The following is a 19,220-nucleotide window of genomic DNA, read 5'->3' as shown; positions in this document are numbered from 1 at the left end:
CACGGCACCATGAGAGTGCAAGCTAAAGCGGGGGCGGAGGGGGGTATCATAACATCTGCTGGGGTGAATCTAGAAATGTAGATTCTATCTCACTTAAAATATTCATTACTCTGCATAGTTGTGCCGCAGCCCACAGGGCTCTCTGCACTAATTAGAAATGATTGCGTGAGTGCTGGCCGGCTTGTTTGAGTTCCCGTGCACATGTATGCAGTATATGTCACAACATATAGTGTATTGTTTACATAGAAAAAGTATAGAAAAGTAAATTAAAATAGCATAAATTAATCATATGACTACTATAAGTAGTAGTCTGAGGGGTACGTTAATGTCCTGTTTGTGTGCGTTAGAGAATGAGAGACAAAAAGTAGGAGCACAACCGAGTATCCTGCCCTCTGCATGACTTGTGTTATTTCTGGACAGAGAGTGGCCACATCATCATTGCTGAAGACGAGCGGGTCAAGGGGTAAAAAAAAGGGAGGAAGAGGAAAGGACAGAGCCCTAAACCACAGCGGCAGCAGAGTGGACAGTGCAGGCCGGGATACTTGGCTGACTTGGGCCGAGCTGGCCCGGTCCGCATTGTTCCGCCCTGACCAGTAACGACATAAGTGCTACAAACAACCACAAAATGAAAGACTGGGGCATTTAACTGTGATCGCGGCGGTCAGGAACAGGTTGAGGACACGGCTGAAACCAGGCTGGTCGACAATCAACCGAAGCAACTTCCTGCTGGGAGTCAGAGGAGCGGGAAAGGAAAAATGAAGCCTTTGTGGCTTTCAGAAACCGAGCTGGAATAAGAAGAAGAAACCTTAAAAAACAGTGCATGGGAGACGACTCTCAATCAAATGAAAGGGAACGTACGGGAGAATAAAAAGATGAATGAGAGGCAAACATAAACAGCAGCGGAGAATGAGGAACAGACTGGAGGGAGGGAGGGAAGGAAGGGCACACAATGACTAGGTTGGCCAACTGTGTTGACAGGAAGAAAGGGATTTCTCCTGTTTCTCCTCTCTTCCTCCTTTATTAAACCTCAGAGAACAGAAAGGAAAGCTGCAGAGAAAAAGACATTTATTGTCAGAGATCACTGTTTGAATTCCACCTTTTACCGCCCCAATTCAATAATTCTCCCTTGTTCTGTTTGTCTCATTATGTTTTCTACCATTTTGTTTGCAGAGACATTAAGATGCTGTCTGTGAAGACAATATAATTCACAGCTAGAAGAGGAGAAGGAGGTGGAAGGAGAAGAGGAGAGGGGGGAGGAAGAAGAGGAAGGGAAGTGCTGTTGATGGTGTGGCTGCTGTCGGAGTTGAAATCTCAGCAGAGGGGGAAAAAGCGGCTGCAAGAACTGGCAGATGAGGAAACGCGCGCGCACACACACACACACACACACACACACACACACACACACACACACACTCTTCAAAATACCTGTCATTTCAAAGGATTTAGCAGCACAGATAAATATGGATGATTTATTTCCTGATCTGTCTCTTCCCGCTTTGCTATTCAGAAGTCAACTGGCCTCACATTCTTTTCATAAATAAAACATGTTCATTCGTATACACATATAACAACACAGGCAGCATGAGTAAACACATTTACATCAGAATCCACCTTTCCAGCCGTTTACCAGGTATACCGTATTAACGCCACTATTTATCAAAAGATATATTATAAACTATACTGTATCTACCTGTTGACCCTCGTTCGGCTCCTCCCCCTTCCTCCATCCTCGACCAATTGGGAGTGGACTTGCCACTGGACCCACCCTCTCCGACCACCTCTCGTCTCTCCGACGACATCGGAGAGTGCCGGCTGCTTGCAAACCTTAGCAAATGAGTGAATGAGCGTGAAATTAGAAATCATACTTTGCTTTTTTTAAATCAGTGCAAAAGACACAACGAGCTGATTTAAAAGGAAGAGCTACAAACATAACCTGTTTTCCCAGAGGCTGTAGTGGGTGGACGTTACAAATAAAAAAAGGAGTTCTGTCAATTAGATTACTGGAGACAAAGACACAAATATGAACACCTCATTCTCCTCTATTAACGACAAACACTGTTACAACTGTAAAATAAATACATTTCAAGCCAACTTTTATTAAAAAAAAAAAAAAAAATTAATTATAAATTCAAGTAATTCAACTCACTGGGCTTCTTAAATGTAAATTAGACCATAAAAGAGTCTCGAAAGATGTATGTCAATTTGCTTTTTCTTAACGCGAGACATATTTTATGCCTTCTGAAGATGAAAACTGATAAAAACCTGATCAAACTCCTGATCATACATTCACGATGGCTTTTCTATCATTAATAATAACAGAAAGAAAAGATATGAAAAATGACATCACAAAGTAAGCACCTCAGGGCAGCATAAAAGTTTTTAGTAATACTTAGGGGAAATTCATTGAGGTCTTTTTGATATGATTCATTCTTAAACACCCCACCCCTCCACCCTCCTCACCCCCCGCCCCTCCGTCTTCCTTACTGCTCGGGCATGGACTTCTGACTTCTCCAGTGAGTAGAGCTTCCAGATGTGTCGCTGGAACAAGACAGGTTGCTGGGAGAGCTGCGGTTGTGAGGGGAACGACCTAACGCCAGGGAGGAGGCCAAGCTGTAGCTCTCACTGCCTGGAGACATCCTGGTACACAAACAAACACAGAATTTATCTGTACGTGGCGAACTACAGACATGAAATAAACAAAACAAAGCATCTCAGAAGATAAATGTGCGAAGTTCAGGGGAAATTTAATTGATCGCTACTTTGTGGCTCCAGTTCCCACAGTCAGGATGAAAAAATCAAAATGAATACTTAAAAAACCTCTGCTTCAAAATCAGCTACATAACCACTGGCTCTGTTTTATGCCCTTTGTCGACACACTCACTTTCATAATCTGCAATAAAACAATTTTGGTTTCATTTCACCAGAGTGTTTAAAATTTAAAGAAAGTTGCAAATAATGATTATTTCATATGAAAAAAAAAACCACTAACTCGTTAATGGTAATGGCTCGGTGATGAGTTCAACAGCTGCTGAAACTTCTGGCCTTCAAAAAACATCTCTTTAGAAAAAATCTGTCCCACCCTCCCCGAATATAAAAACAGTATCCCAGTGATCCATATTTGAAAATCGAACAGGCTCTAACCTCTTGGTGTCCAGAGGTCGGCCGTCGCTGCTAACGCTGCGTGGGATGACGCCGCCCCTCTCCAGCCTCTCCGCCGACAGGGTCTTTCCCACCGAGCTGCCCAGGCTGATGGCCCGGTTGGGGGTGTGCGGCTGCGGCGAGGCGGTCAGCGACTGCTGAGGACTGCTCGAGGTCCTCTGCCACTTGTTGTTGTTGCTGCGGAAGGGGAACTTGTACTCGAAGGAGCCACTGTCGCTGCTGCTGCTCTTGTATTCTGACACGGGCATCCGGTAGAGCTCCGAGCAGCCCCTGCAGAGGCGAGTTAGTTTAAATATGTAAATGAGTGTTCGCATACCTTTTCTTTCTTCTGAAAGGAATTGAAAAAGTTCTGCCACAAGATTTGGGATTTGTAGCATTTTAAATACCCAATAACAAAAGTAAAGCAAAGAGTGCTCTAGCATTTATTTTGGCCTCTCCAGATGAACTACTGCATCTCAGGTATAAAATCACTGTTTCTCCAAATTAATATATTCAAAAACAGCTAGTGAACATTGACAATTAACTGAAACATGTACACTCTACACACACATAACTACCCCCTCCCACCTACCTGCGTGGAGTGGCATCATCATGTGGTGGGATGATAACAACCCGCACCGTCACCGAGGTCCGCAGGAGGTCAATCATCTGCTCATGAGTCAGAGTTGCTACGGCTACTTTACAGATTTCTACCAAGCGGCTTCCCTGCCGCAGTCCTGCCTGCCAAGCGTAGCCGTACGGCTCCACCTGGGAAAAACACAGTGTCATCGTTTTCATTTAGTTATCTCTGTTGGAAAAAAAAAAATGCATAAATAAGTGCCCAATGAAATAAAAAAAAAAAATTAACAACTTGGCTTTTCATGTTACTGGATATATATATATATATATATATATATGGATATATATATATATATATATAAAGTAAAACTACAGCACATGAGCCAAGACCATGCAGAACATGAACAAAATACTGCTATAAACTTGCATGATGAGGTCATGTGACCGAAATGAGTTATAGCTTTTTTGCAGAGCTTTCTTCCATGGGCCTGAAATTGGATGGTTGCATATACCACACATTTCTGATTAAAACGGAGGAAGGACAGAAAATGTGGTTGTAAATGAAATTGACATTTAGCTTCATCATTTTGCTAAAATGATCATTTTCACAGTAAATAGAGACCCATTTAAACCTCAATTTGGTTAATATGAAATGCATCTGTTGCACACAGCAACAAGATGGTACATTGTGAGGAAAATTATCTCCCCAGTGTCCCTTCATCATCAGTAAACACTCGAACGCTCCAGAATAGGAACTAATCATATCCAGATGTGATATGTAAACACGTGTTCTTCACCGTTTCCGAGCATATTTTCCAGCGAACATTTAAGCTATATATAGACAGGTACCTCAGCCACGATGCCTTCATAATTCACGTGGAAGCCGAGCTGCCCCAGGCCATTCCGACGCAGCGTCATCTCTGATGTCTCACAGCCCTTAGTGAGTAACTGCACATGGGGAGAGCAGAGAGACGCACAAAGTACAGGTGAGAAATAAAGTGACAGGAAAAAAAGAGAACCCAACAGGTCGAGGTCTATTTTATGTGGAGAATCAATTTATCCCCAAAAAGAAAACTCAAGACAGGAAACTCAAGACAATAAATGAGATTATCTCAACTCCCAAGTGTGTTCATCTGTGTATGTGTAAATACTTTCAGTGCCAATGGTCACATGCTTTCTTTAAATTGAAGAGATTTACAACTTAAGTGATCCCTAGGGGATTTATGGGCATAAATAAAGATGGTTTAGTGCTTCAACATAAAAAGTACACCTCACAAATGACGAATGACAGAAATGAAAGGAGGTTTGTCTCTTGCGGTGACACTTGAGGCAGTGTTAACACAAATATGCGTCGCTTAGGAAGAAGTTCTTGATAACTTCTGTGGTTTTTTTTCATGGAAGGACGTGACTCCTGGTGAGGGAGTGCTGCAAAGCGGTCACGCCTCCTTTTCACAGGGAGTGAGGCAGAGAAGTTGAAAACAGATTAACTTTTAAGTAGGAACAACCTGTATCACCTATCAAACTACAAAGGGCAACCAATGAGTGGATAACAAGTCTGGTAAAAAAAACAATCCTCTTTCCCGACTATCCGTCCCTCTCTCTCTCTTTCTCTTCTGATGCATCCTTGCCTTTCTCTGCCTGAACAGGCTGTTAGCTAAAGCTCTGTAGAAGTCGAACATCACTGGGAGGCGTGAATAAATCATGCTGCAGACTGGCACCTGATAGGAATTGATATTGCGCTCTCTGACGTTTCTGAATGTGTGCACGGCAGAGGAAAAGAGCGGAAGAAGAAAAGAGACAACAAATAGCAAACAAGAGAGTAAAAAAAAAATGGTCTGTGAGTGGAGAGAGATGATAAAAAAGCAAGCATCTCAAGGCCACTTCTCTTCCTCACTCTGCCACCGAGGTAGTCCGACTGATTGAAGATTAACACCAGATGCATTAATGCAACCCGCAAGCAACTTTTGAGATCTGAGCCAAATCACGACAAGTGCTTGGTCAAATACGTTTGCGTGCAAATCAAAGATGGTGGACTCAGGTTACATAAACACATGATGAAAAAAAAAAATCATCACACAGACACACACACACACACATACCCACACACACACACACACACACACAGTTTGAAGGTAGGGAGATGCTGGGGAAATGAATATATTCTAAAGCACTGATGATTACATAAGAAAACACCTTATTCCAATCCAGTTTCCATGGAAACAGCTAAGAACGAACTAGCATCACTTCACTGTATGTGTAGGTGTATGAGCCATTAGGAGTATGTTGACCAGAGGTGTTTCTGAAACTCCCTCAATAAGCGGAGATCAGTAATGAGACAGCAGCTTTGTCATGTAGAAATAGAAATATTGTCATTCTGGCACGCTGACAGCACACGCTGACTAGTAGGAGACTGAGTGGGCCAGGTACATGTTTAATGGCAGCCAGCAGCATTTTCTATTGATTTAAATCCTCAGTACGTTTCTGCTCTTTATGTGAATGAATATTTGTCATCCTTGGATATGGTCTGGTCTTACTCCGAGATTTACATCAACCTCAAGGAGTGTAATTTTTCAGCATGAGCATATAGTGGCATGTATTGTGTAACAAAGACCAGAAATTATTCTTGTTGACACTCAAACTAGAAATGAAAATTCTCTTGACGAATGAACATGGCACTAACCGACCTGATTTGATTGATAAAATGTCGTTGCCTTGTCTTCAGCTACGTCAGCAGAGGGCAAAAGACCAACGGATGACCATCACAAATGTAATTGTGAAAATGTAGCAAATAACTACTTTCTAAGTTCATTACAAAGGAGAGCCGGTTTCTAATTTCATTATCGAAGCATGTTGAGCCCAGAAACATCAGTCTAACCACATATGTAATGTAATAGTGTGTGTGTGTGTGTGTGTGTGTGTGTGTGTGTGTGTTCTGACCTCTAGACGTTTGACCACCTCTTTGAAATCCTCTGTATTATTACTGATACTCCTCAGAGACAAACTGTCACCGCGCTCGTAGAAAATCCTTAAAGACGCAGGGCTGCTGAGAGTCCAGCCAATCACATCCTTCGTAGCACAGTTGAACACCACAGCCTTGGCCTCCTGGTCCAACAGGATTAGAAAGTCATTGGAAAGGGCCAGGAGGCCCTCCAGCTCCCCTCCGTTCCCATGATCCTCAGCGTGGACCGGCCAGGTCACGGCCCCGAGGCTGCGCAGCTCCGCCCCTCCGTACGGCCGACTCTTCTCCTTCTTCTTGTGGGCCAGTGAGATGAAAGGGAACTTTCCAGAGGGGTCGATCGGCGTGCTGGTGGTGTGGCGCTCAGCCAGGTCGCGCAGATACTCCTGCCGTGTTCGGGTGGCCATGGCGCGGAACTTTTGGGATTTGTGGGCAGCGTTTTCTGCATTGATGACCTTGGCCAGCAGGAAGTCCCGGAAAACAGATGACTTGGGGAACGTCACACCCTCTGGGATAGGGGGGCCGAAAGAGGGCACGTCTTTGGAGCGAGTGACCGCCACGCTGTGAGGAAGGGAAGAAGACCGGGAAGAGAAATTAAAAGGAAGCCTAATTGGGAGAGAAGAACAAATCAATTGTTCCAGTATTGGCAAACAATTTAGCCAATTTAGAGAGAAAGGTTTGATCAGACATCATAGATTCTGTGTCTGAGATTTAGAGTTTTATTATGCAGTAAATCAACTCAACATGTCACATCTAAAGTTTGAAGTCTTTATGTCATGAAGGATTCAAAGTAAAAAAAAAAATGTTTTTTAAATAGTGCTGGCATGTGCTGCAATGGAGCTAATGTTAGTAATACAGCTTCATGCTGTTTGCTCATTCAAGCATGGCGACACTGAAAAAAAAAGTTGTATTATTCCAGAACAAAGACAAAACCATTTACAGTGAAGTGGTAAAGGAGGCAATCCTAGTCTCAGCCTTATAGTAAAACAATCTTTGGTTTCTATACTATCTACTTTATTAGTTTATTTTATTACTAATTAGATATTTGTTGCCCGAGCAGAGTTAAATGTCTAACTGCAAGTGTTATTATTTCCATTTGCGTGGAGAAGACGTGCATTTGCCGCCTTTGTCTTGTTGTTTTCCCCACTCTCCACCCTCCCTTTCCTTTCCTCGTCTCATTTTTCCTTTTACTAAGCCCCTGGAATGACCATCTGAGGCCGCTCGCCCTGTCTGGTATGTCAGGAACTCAGCTGAGCAGCCATGGAGAGCGAGGAGAGAAGAAGAGGATGAGGGGAGACTGCTATTGCAAATCTCCTGCCTAAAACCCTGGAAAACCCAGACTGAGAGAAGACTGACTGGAAGACTCTGAAAAGATAGAAAAATGATTGCTTACTGGAAAGAAAAAAAGAAAATAAATTTTTCTATAAAGTTATACAAACAGACTGCCACAGTTGACAAAAAAAGGTCACTAACAGTGCTCTGAAATGACCTTTTATATACTCTATAGAGATCTATGTTTGTACTCGGGTCACCTGACCTGGTCCCAACCTTCTCATGACCAACTGAGCTCAATCACAGATCCTCTCACAGGTGATAATTGCTAGCTGACAAAAGCGGCACTGGAAGTCGGAGCCCTCATCCCACATACTTCTCTGCTGACATGCCTCGGGACACATGTTGACACCGGGATTAATCGCTTTGTCTAATAAGCAATACCTGTGTCACCCACATAGTTTCTAAACATACCACAGGGACATCCGGTCCTCACCAGAGACGTGTGGTGTTCAATTATACTAACCGTCAAATTGTTGACACCTCATTTCCCACCTTTCCTTGTTTGTGGTAGACTGAGGTAAAAGAGGTCGCACTTTTTTTTTTTCGCCTCGGAGGGCGAGCCCACAGGCTTTTAGGTTACAGTGCTGACAAATGAATGCTGGGAAAACCCTCAGAGGTGAAAGTGTGTCAAAATGTTGCTTGCATTTCCATCCTGTGATATGTGCTGCACTTTTAAAGGGAGAAAGAGGAAGCAGGGAAGAAGAAGGTAGTGGGTGTACATCTACAGGAGAGTGTAGCAGGACATACACACATGTTAACCCTTTGAACCGGAGGCTATTTTCAGGGTAATTTCACAACCTTCACTTTTAAGCTCATATCTTGGTCATTATGGGGGCTAACCATTCATGCAATATCTTGTTTTGTTCAGGGCAGTCTAGGCTATTCAGATCTTTTATCATTTAACTTCATAATCTTTAGAAATGTTTTATTTTAGCCTTTATTTCAAGCAAACAAATGTTGTTTTATGAAATTATATCATGTTTTTTCATGTATCTCACCATAAAATATTGTCAGTAGAGATATCTTTTTAGAAATTGTGTAGAGGAGATTGTCTAGAGTCTGGCAACATCTGAACCGTGTTTCTATGACTTAGCAATTTGTAAAAATATGTGTTTAGTGCCTGACAGAAAATAAATGTGATGAATGACTCCGAGTGGCCTGATTTCGAAATGGGATTAACTGAAAATGTTTTGTTGTACAGAGAAACAACGGGTCTCATCAGAAAGGGTATGTTCTGCTGTTTATTTTGATATACAGTACATTGTGAAGCGATCAGGACTTTGGGAATTTTCCAATGAAGGGAGCGCGGTGTCATATTGAAGACGAGTGGTGGAAAAGTGGAGCGTTTTGTCCTTGCAATTTGAAAGTGTTCAAAACTCTGATAAGGTTTTGTATTTAGGGATTTAAAATCAACACGAAGTGCACCAGATACTTCACGCAGTGAGTACTAATAGTTAGTCTGAGTGAACTCAACTGAGCAGATTGACGTTAAAGCTTCTCCGCCGTTCTTTTACCTATATTTGAAGTTGAATTGCATCGAAACATCTCTCCCTGAAAACTACAACTTCTAAAAACAGGATGTCAAAGTAGTTCGCCTGGCAGCACTTAGAAAAAGACTGTTACTAACATATAATCAGTCTCAGTTTTGACTGACAGCTCATGCACAAGAAACTGACAGAGCAACATGGCTATATTTGCCAGCATTTCTGTGGATGACAAATTAATCACGCGGGGTATTTTGGAGAGAAGCAGCTAAAGTGGTTATAAGCAGGCAGAACAAATGATTAAAATAAAATGTGACCTTTTATTCTTATTCTTCTCCATCACTACAAACATCACTCAATGCATTACGCTGGGACTCTAAAAGCACTTGTACTGATCTCAAACACCTGTGAGTCAGTCAACCAAAGACCTGTGACTCACACAGGACAGAGGAAAAGTGATGGCGAGATGAAGGTGGAGGAACGACAGCCCGAGAACAAGACAGAGAGCGCATAAAAAAGAATGAATGAAAAAAAAGAAAAAGAGGGGATAACGAACGAGAAAAGTGGGTGAGAATAACAAGAGAGAGGAAAATGTACTACGGTGGGGATTGCTGTGCTGGGCTGTGTGATCCTCGTGGCAGGAGGTTTGGCAGGAGAAATGAAAGAGCGCATTCCTGTGGTTTCAGTGATTTGTGGTCTTATAAATATCCAGTGTGTGGGCAGCTCTGCTCTTCCAGTATCCACGACCTGCTGCCCACTGAGCCGGGCCAAGAAAGAGAACATGTCAATAACTGATGGAGTGGGAGGCATAGAGGTGTGTGTGTGTGTGTGTGTGTGTGTGTGTGTGTGTGTGTGTGTGTGTGTGTGTGTGTGTGTGTGTGTGTGTGTGTGTGTGTGAGTGAGTGAGTGAGTGAGTGAGTGAGTGAGTGTGTGTGTGAGATGTGGTGAAGGTACATACAGTATACATTGTTTTTGTCTACTTGTGACAACTAGTCCTTAAAGCATCAAAGCCATTCATGTTACTTAGTATTTAGAGTTCAATTTGTAAAGTGGCTATTTTGGCTACAACACATGAAAAGATGTGTTTCAGAAAATGTAAAAAAACCACACAAAAAAACTATGCTGGCAGTTTACAGCAGACTGCACAGACAAGATTAATGTGCACCCTAAGGACGTCACATGAAGTTATCATAATACAAAAAATTTATAATCGGGCAAGAAATATCCTGTGTACAGACGAGAGTTTTCACACCAATAAAAACATGTTTGGGAGATGAGCTCAGCAAAGGCATACAGTCTCTGCTGTACGATGCACGCTTGTCTAGTCTAATAGTCTCAATGGTATTTACACTTCTAAATGTGATGAACAGGAAAGAAAGAACTGCTTTTGGCATCTATTTTTACTGCATATATGCAAATATTTATCCCCTAAGATATTTATTTCTTGTTGCATTATTCGCTTATCTGGAGATTAACTCCCAATTACCTAAGTTTTTCAATACAGTGATGATGTCAATAAATTCCTTTATGGAAAAGCAGCATCTGTTTGACTCCACTGCACAGGGTCTCTTTTAGAGGGCTGTAATGTCTAAAGGTAAGTTCAATAGTTCTCATATCAACATGAGTTTGGACTACGGCCACTAGGACATCATTATTCGAGAGTGGTTTTCAAAGTAGTTCGGGATGAACAGGCAATTACAGTTAACTATAGGAGATACTAACGGCATTAGAGCAGTTAGAAAACACAGCCTTGTTTACAACAAACAATTGGGGTAAATTAACAACAACTGCAAACTCACTTTACTGGGCATGTGTTCATTTCTGACCACCAAAAATCCACTAATGCAACTCTTAAATTTTTTTCCTTTTTTTTTGTATTACAAAAATGCTTTAAAACAGGTGGAAGCAGGTGAACCCAGAAGACTGAGCGTGCCCTCCTTTCAGGTCTTCTTACCACTAATAGCTGAGCGAAGGTTGTTGTTTTTTTGTTTACTCTCGTATGTATGTACACATCCTCTCAAAACAAGAAGAAACAAACCAAAGCTTCCAAGCATTTAGGTCATCTTAATACTTTGTGACTCAGCCAATTTTCCTGTGGTGACTATGAATCATAATTTACTTCTGAAGGCTGATGTTTCACCTCTTTTTATAGTGTGTAAAATTCAATTTCTCTTCAGAAAATTGGATTCACATTTGTGAATCACAGAAAGCGCACAATACATAGTATTTTCTCCATAATCAGGCGATTGAAGGTCTCTTTGTTCACGTGTGTGTGTGTGTGTGTGTGTGTGTGTGTGTGTGTGTGTGTGTGTGTGTGTGTGTGTTGTTGCTCAGTAACGAAGTAGCCCCATGGGGAACAATTAAGACCTCACACAATGTGCTCAGACAGCAATTAAGACAGCCATTAGTGGAAGAGGGAGGAAGAGTCATAGAGCGCAAGATAAGAGAGAATGACAGAAAACTAGATAACAAGACAAAGGCAGAAATAAACGGAATTCAATGTCCTTCACAGCTGAACAGTTTTAACAGGAAATAAGAAGAAAGACTGAATGCTAATTCTTTCTAAAAACTGACTTCAGGCTGGTACATTGTATTTCACATTACACATCTCTGACAACGTGGTAATAAATTGTGAGCTGTAGAGAGGGCTCTCGCCACTCTCAGCCTACTCCATGACAGAGTGCCGGTGCTGCAGAGGTAATGAGAGCTGTCCAACTCTCTGAGCAACAGACGAGAGCATTATTGTTTCAGCGGTGATGGAAAGTGATTCAGGAGGATTTAGTTATGTACATATCATAAGTATGACAAAAGTGCTTAAAGCAGATTTTATCTAAACACTTAGTGCACCGACCACACTGGCCTGAATATGATTATGACACGACCTACCAGCTTTTGGTAACGACTGTGGAAAGTAACACGACAGTAACAAAAGTCCCAACGCATAATCAGATTTAATTACCAAATAAGTCTTCGTTACATATACTATGAGTCTGGACTAAAATGGATGTAAACTGTAACTTCTCTGGTTGGCGGAGGCGTACAACTGCAACCTCATAATTCTAGTTCTTTCAAATTGTATTTTAACACCACAAAGAAACTCTACATTAGTCATTCAATTCAGCTGTGTGGGGCTCTCCAAAGCTTTCAGCTGACTATTGTGTCTAGTTAGCTGGTATTCATTCATTCTGTTTTTAGTTACTGTTTTTTGCTTTAGTAGCCTGACCTTGTTAGGGCTTCATACAGCACATTATAATGCAGTCTCTTAAAAAAATGCCTGTAGCGTACAATTGAATCTCACCTGTAGGAGCTGTTTTCGGAACAAGGGTTATGTGCCCGCACAATCACAAAGACATGCTGAAAGTGTGAGCGAATGTTTTTGGGGGTGAAAGGGAGAGCTCCGGGTTCCTGGAACACAATCGTGACGATATCATTCCCAATATGACGCTTCCGCAGCAACTGGAAAAAGTTCAAGAACAGCAGCAGAAATGGGAGTTAGATGAGATGTTGAATTAGATATCTAGACAATGCAAACAAATTAAAATAATGCTGGAACCATAATTTTATTCATATGTCTTAAGAAATCCAAGACATCCCGCACAAACTCACAAATTAATCAATCGCATTGTTCAAACCAGTGATTCCAAAACTGGTACGTGAAGCTCCACATGATGGGACACAAGAACGGCGCTGAAAGGCCGAACATTTGCTGTCCAACTGGCTCAAGTCCAAAATAGTGTAATTAAAAATGTATTTTATTATAAATGACAGTTATTACATACATACATACATATACATATATATATACATATATATGTATATATATATATATATATATAGATATATATATATACAATGGTGTATAAAGTAGTTGTAATCATTTAAATATTTTTGAAATTAAGGTTTTCTGTGCTTAGGTCACTGACATAGCATTACATTAACATTAGCTTGACAGTCAGATTCAGACACCTCAGTTGCTGAAGTGGCGTTTTGAAATGGAATCATGTAAACTCTAAAAATGTGGTGTTTTTTTGTTTTTTGACAATCTCACATAGCTGATCATTTTTTTTGTATGATGAAAAGCTGCAACTTGCTTGTGGAGACTTCAGGGTGTTCAAACTGAGAGACCTTAAATGAACATACCTGCTGCTTATTGTTGGGTGTGTAGGGCAACATGGTGGACACATGGAACATGATCTCATAATCCTTGTGAGTGGTGTACAACGAGTGGGTGCCCGTCGAGTCAGCTGAGGACGATAAAAGTATATGTGAATTTCTCGTACTTTTAAATACGGAAAAGAAAACTACAGTATCTTAAATCATAGCATTATCCTGCGATTATCGATCTTCAGGTGAGTTCTTGGTTCACATTCAGATTTTGAAAAAAACTATTATCAAGAATATTTGGCAAAACTATTGGCACTGTGAAAGCATCCTAAAATTGTAGCTTTTTGAATAAAATCGTATATAAAATGTATGAATAAAAAACAATAAACTAGAATGCTCGGCTTATTAGCTCACTAAAACATTTCAATGCATCATAACCAATTATCATCTTTATTGTTTCTTTGGAGCAAATGCTGATCAGATGGCTCGGTGCTCCCTGAACTCTTAACAGGCTCTGGTACTAAAGAGAGCCACTCCATATTAATAACCACCTCCACAGTCTATTCAGAGAACAAAATAGTCACAAGGTGTTTAAAAAGTAGTACTTAACCTAGTTAGATTGCCTCGATTAATTACACTCCTCCAATAGGGAGCGTCTCTGCATTCTGTATTTAATTTCCTAGGGGTTGCTGAGAGTTGTATTGCATGTCCTGCAAAAAATGTGGCTCGGACAGCTGTTGTCTCGCAGAGCATCTTGGGCGATGACAAAGTGAGGATAATATGGAAAGTCAAATATCAAACACAAGCTTGGAAAAGTAACAAAGAGGTAGCAAAAGGAGGCCAGAGGAGTTTAAGTGGACTGAGAATGAGCTTCACAAAAGGCAGAACGGAGCAGTAATTGCCAAAGATGAGGTATTTCAAACAACATATTTGTATCATCTCCATGCAATTTGACATTTTGAAGTGAGAATTGCCAGTGCTCAGTGCAACATGATAAAATAAAACCAAATATAAAAAATAAATTGTGTAAGGGCAGTCCTTACACAATTTATTTCAATTTATCACCTCGTTTCGCTTTTCGTATTGCACGTCCTTATCCTAATGAAAATTGTAGGATTTTAGTCTTGTTAAGGAGAGCATGTATTAAATACTCGTACTGTGCATAAGAAAAGAATGGACTATTTTTCTTGTCAACTATTCTTATCTTTCTCAACGATTGCTGGATTTGTGGCTGTAAAACACACAGAATAATACTTTGATTTTACTATTATTTATTCCTGTGATATTTTGCCGATATGTTATCTTCACATATAACGATAAATATCTTTCTGATATTAGTCCAGAAAAATCAGTGATTATTCTAGAATGAATACTAGATGAGGCATTGATGTGTATTCACATTATGTGAAAGGGATGATGACCTCTAATCCATCAAATGCATGCTGAGCGACTGAACTCGAGGCTCCTTTAATCGATGCCAACACCTTCTTAGTGTGCGTCAATCTGCATTATCAGTTTCAGTGTCCGTGTGACACCTTCTGAAGGGTTTTCTTGGTCATCTTGTACTTTCTGTACATGTACGTACTCTTGGTGTCCAGCTGAGCTCGATACTTGGTGAAGCCTTTGAGTCGAACCCTCTCGCCCAGCAGATGGAGGAACTCCTCCAGCGCGGGACCCGCCCCTTCGTTGTTGTACATTTCCTCTTCACTGCTCTGGCCCGCCATGCAGTACATCACCCCCACCTTCCTCTGGAAACTCAGCTGCAGAGAGAACACAGATTGTTCCATTGAAAAGGAGAGGCACGGCTGTATTACCGTGCAGAAATCGAGTCTGAGCAACCATGTTGACATTTTAGGCAGAGCTCATGTTGGCATTTTAAGTGTAACCTTGGGTTGTTCTGCAGTGATTATGGTGCCATTTTCCCAAGAAATCAAGTTGACATTTTCAGAGGTTCAGGTTTTGATGATGTATCAGGGAGCATAAGTATCAAAGAGCTTGTTTTGTGTTTTTCTTTTTTTTGTTAAGGTTGGGATATGTGCGTGCGTGTGTGTGTGTGTGTGTGTGTGTGTGTGTGTGTGTGTGTGTGTGTGTGTGTGTGTGTGTGTGTGTGTGTGTGTGTGTGTGTGTGCGTGCGTGTGTGTGTGCGCACGTGGTTTCTCTGCATAAATTTCACAACACAGTCCGTGGGCGTAAATAGACAAATAAAGCAAAATAAATAAATAGTAAAGATTTCGGTCCCACAATGAGACATCCCCTTTGTGGAAAAACACCCACACAAATGATTCATAAAGCACTAAATGAAAATTGTTTGCTCTCCTTGGTCTTCAGTACAGGTTAAATGGCAAGGAAACTTCTTTGGCTCAAAGACTGATTAACCTGAATGGATTATACTTTTGGTGAGTTTTAATGAGGAGAAAAGGTCTGAATAAAATTGTCTTTTTACTAAATGAACAGCAGTTCATCATTTGTGGCTAATCAAAGGAATTAATCAATGCAAATTCATCCAGCCCAACTTAACCCACAATCAAACCTCTAAATTTGCTCACTACGTCTCCTTACCCCCTGCTCGTCCAGCTTCATCAGCTGCTCAGTGACCTTCGGCGTGTTGAGTGCCAGGCGCAAGCAGTGAACATTGAGCTCAGGCACGAGGTACTCCAGCACTTCTTTGAGGGGCAGGCCTCGACCTAGACCGTGTTTGGATGTGGAAGGTACTGCATCTTCCAGGATGGAACCACGCAGAGTATTCAGCTGGAGACAGTCCATTCAATGGAAAGAGAACAAGGAAACAGGTACACACAGATGAGGGCAAAAAGTACTACATGGGAATTAATTCACCAACTGAAAGTATTACAATATTAGACTGTAAAAAAAAAAAATCTACCCCTCGTACTGTTGACTAAGTCATTCTCTGCCAGAGTTTATTATATTTTGCTGACCTGCATTGTTTTGGTCTGATAGTCTTGGAAGAATTAATGCAAATGCAGCAATATTTGCAGATTTTGCATGATTTTTCCATAATCAAGGTACTCAATAACAGTTCTGCTAAAGGGATTAACGTGAAGAGTAAACCTTTCCAAACCAAACCTGCTTTATCAACAAAAATAACTCCTCTTTTAGAATCAGCAATGCTCTTCAACCCCCCCTCTCATCATCAAAACAAGCCGCAGTTCGATTGACTGGGGGGAAAAAACCGCAAAACAGAAAGTGGACGGGGTTTTGCGGCTTCAATAATTCTATTCTTGGTTCTGAATGTTACAGCTTCCTTTTCTGTACTTTGTGTAGTGCACTGGTTCTTTAATATCCCTGATACCAGCAACAATAACTGCAAACTAGCTGGCCAGCCATCAGAAGAACAAAGTCTATTTGGGGAAATGGTAGAGATAAGGTTTAAAGATCTGCGCAATTAAATTCAATTTGAAGAATCAGAGAGGTTTTCTCAAAGATTTATCATAATAAAGGCACATTGCTATAAAAAATATATATATATATATAATTCCACTAGACACATTTTCTCTGCTGGTACAGGGAAAATAAAATGTGGAAAACTGTCTGGCTAAGGGGGAATACAAGAATGTTTGTAGGTCTTGCTGCTGCAGTTTTCACAATGAAGACTCTTAGACTTCAGAGTAAAACAAGGAGGACACCCATGAATAAATCAGTGCACTGTAGAAAGTTCAGGACCTGAATATCTATCATCAACAAATAAACACAGCTGGTTGTCCACAGTGGTCCCATGGCACTTCTAAGTGTCTGTGTTTTTGGTGTCTTCATGGAGCGTTCGGTAGGTCCAGTGTTGGTGCCAGCACACTCAGTATTAAATAAACTATAAAAGAGAGGCACTCTTAAGTCAAGAGAGGACAGTAGTAAAGGACAGCAGTCCTCAGTGGACACTGGACTTTTGTCTCCAACATGAGTGCATCCCACGCACTCCTACACAGACGCACGCATATATCTATACCTGCAAAGCGCCCTGCTCTGAAGATAGCAGAGGGGAAACAGGGAAGCAGGAGATGTAAAGAAAATAGAGGAAAACATAGCACAGCGGGTCGTGCGTCATCCCAAGAGATTGGAGGGGCTATTACTCATGGTGCGCGTTAATATAAGAGCAACGCTTTACCTTCTTCACTCAAATACCTTTGGTGCTATTTTAGTCTCATTTAGCTGTGAAATGGCACAGCTCAGTCCTTCACAGATGAAGGCTGACAAAGATGGTGGGTGGGCGTTCAGCGCAGGGAATGAGGACATGGATCTCTAGCTCTAGTGTGTCTATTGCAAAAGATGGCAACAAGGGCTACAGGGATTCTCAAAAGATTTCCTCTCACTGAGACACCACAGATTGAGCATTGTGAATAAACAATTCTCGGAATACATTAAAAATGAGATCAAACATGCAATAATTTGAGGTGGTGTTAAGGAGTGGGGGCAGCAGCATCTTGAGCTGGATCCGACAACCTTGAGCTGAAGCTTTTATAATGTCTCCCCCCAACTGGCTTTTTCAATGAGCGAGGCAGGGTGCAGATTCTATATGTTAACTCCCACACAATCTGAACTCATTATAGATTCTCAGTAGCATCACTCAGTACAGAGTGTACTAAACATTGGCATATTTGTGAACATGAAAATTCACAAAGGGAACAGCTACAAATATGGGAAAGGAATAGATCAGTTATCACACAACACAATAAATGTAAATATAGAGTGAATGTGTTCATTTCAATTTACCTCACTGGTTCTGAAGATGACCCTGTAGTTGTACTGCTGGCCATGGTCTTTGTGTTCATCCAACTTCTCCCTCCTCAGACTCACCGCCACTGGGCCCAGGTTCTCGTCTACCCCGAGATAGTTCCAGTGTTCTAGGTGGGAGGAGGAGTGGGATTTGAGGCATAAAATGATGACAGGAAAGTAAAGGGGGGAAAAAAAAAAACAGAAAGGTTGTTTTTCTTGGGAAATTATAGTGTCTATACTATTATAATAAGGAGAGGATGCCCTGACAGAAAAAATTACACTTATGTCTTTTATTCCTTGTGAAATGCAAAAGTCAATATTTGCATGAATACTAGAGATTGTACACACTGTCTAAAGGACTTGACTCTGCACTATAAATGGCATTTTCTCTAACAACATAGTCAACAAGATTTACTGGAAGGCGTATAACTTCCACACCAGAGCAATTGAAAAAGCCCAAACTATTACATTTCCTTACCTCTGAGATAGAAGTACTTTCGGTAGTAATAGGCGCCAAGGTCAACATGTTCCACAACGTAGCGTTTGGATCTGTCCGTATGTTGACTTGGCCCATCCTTGGGAGCCTCCAACACAGCCACACCAGCATTGGTAAAATGAGTAGAAAGGGTGGCATCCAAAGGGCCTTCCTCTGTACTGCTGGAGGAACTGCTTGAGCTCCCACCACTACCTATGCTGCCCTGCTGAAAGACAGATGACAAAGAAAAGTAAAGCAAGCAAGCTCTCATCCATATCATCGCGTTTAGATTTCAGTTCATTAATTCAATATGCAGTACTAAATTTGAGCAATTTTCAATCTCTTTTGTCACCAGATATTCAGAACTTCATTGTGCAGACTGCAGTTTTAAGATGAAAATAGTACAGGCCAGCTATTTTTTTCC

At 41.3% G+C, this 19,220-nt stretch overlaps 1 protein-coding gene across 6 annotated transcripts in view; it reads right to left on the bottom strand.

The window, feature by feature from the left end:
• The window catches only part of sipa1l1 (signal-induced proliferation-associated 1 like 1), a 74,933-nt gene that overhangs the window by 13,184 nt on the left and 42,529 nt on the right, over positions 1–19,220 (bottom strand). For all 6 annotated transcript variants that reach the window (XM_069161848.1, XM_069161846.1, XM_069161851.1 and 3 more), the window contains 12 exons: positions 18,800–19,022; positions 18,319–18,449; positions 16,156–16,344; positions 15,182–15,356; positions 13,633–13,736; positions 12,791–12,948; positions 6,655–7,234; positions 4,567–4,665; positions 3,731–3,906; positions 3,142–3,429; positions 2,485–2,637; positions 1,691–1,824 (listed from right to left, as the gene is read on the bottom strand). In XM_069161848.1, the coding sequence (XP_069017949.1) occupies positions 1,691–1,824; positions 2,485–2,637; positions 3,142–3,429; positions 3,731–3,906; positions 4,567–4,665; positions 6,655–7,234; positions 12,791–12,948; positions 13,633–13,736; positions 15,182–15,356; positions 16,156–16,344; positions 18,319–18,449; positions 18,800–19,022 (2,410 nt within the window). The remainder of the gene's footprint in view (positions 1–1,690; positions 1,825–2,484; positions 2,638–3,141; positions 3,430–3,730; positions 3,907–4,566; positions 4,666–6,654; positions 7,235–12,790; positions 12,949–13,632; positions 13,737–15,181; positions 15,357–16,155; positions 16,345–18,318; positions 18,450–18,799; positions 19,023–19,220) is intronic.

The sequence above is a fragment of the Embiotoca jacksoni genome, unplaced genomic scaffold, assembly GCF_022577435.1.
Source record: "Embiotoca jacksoni isolate LCO1_2020_lvr unplaced genomic scaffold, fEmbJac1.0.p SCAF_29, whole genome shotgun sequence".
Classification (NCBI taxonomy): Eukaryota; Metazoa; Chordata; class Actinopteri; family Embiotocidae; genus Embiotoca; species Embiotoca jacksoni.
This window is presented reverse-complemented; position numbering and strand designations above follow the sequence as displayed.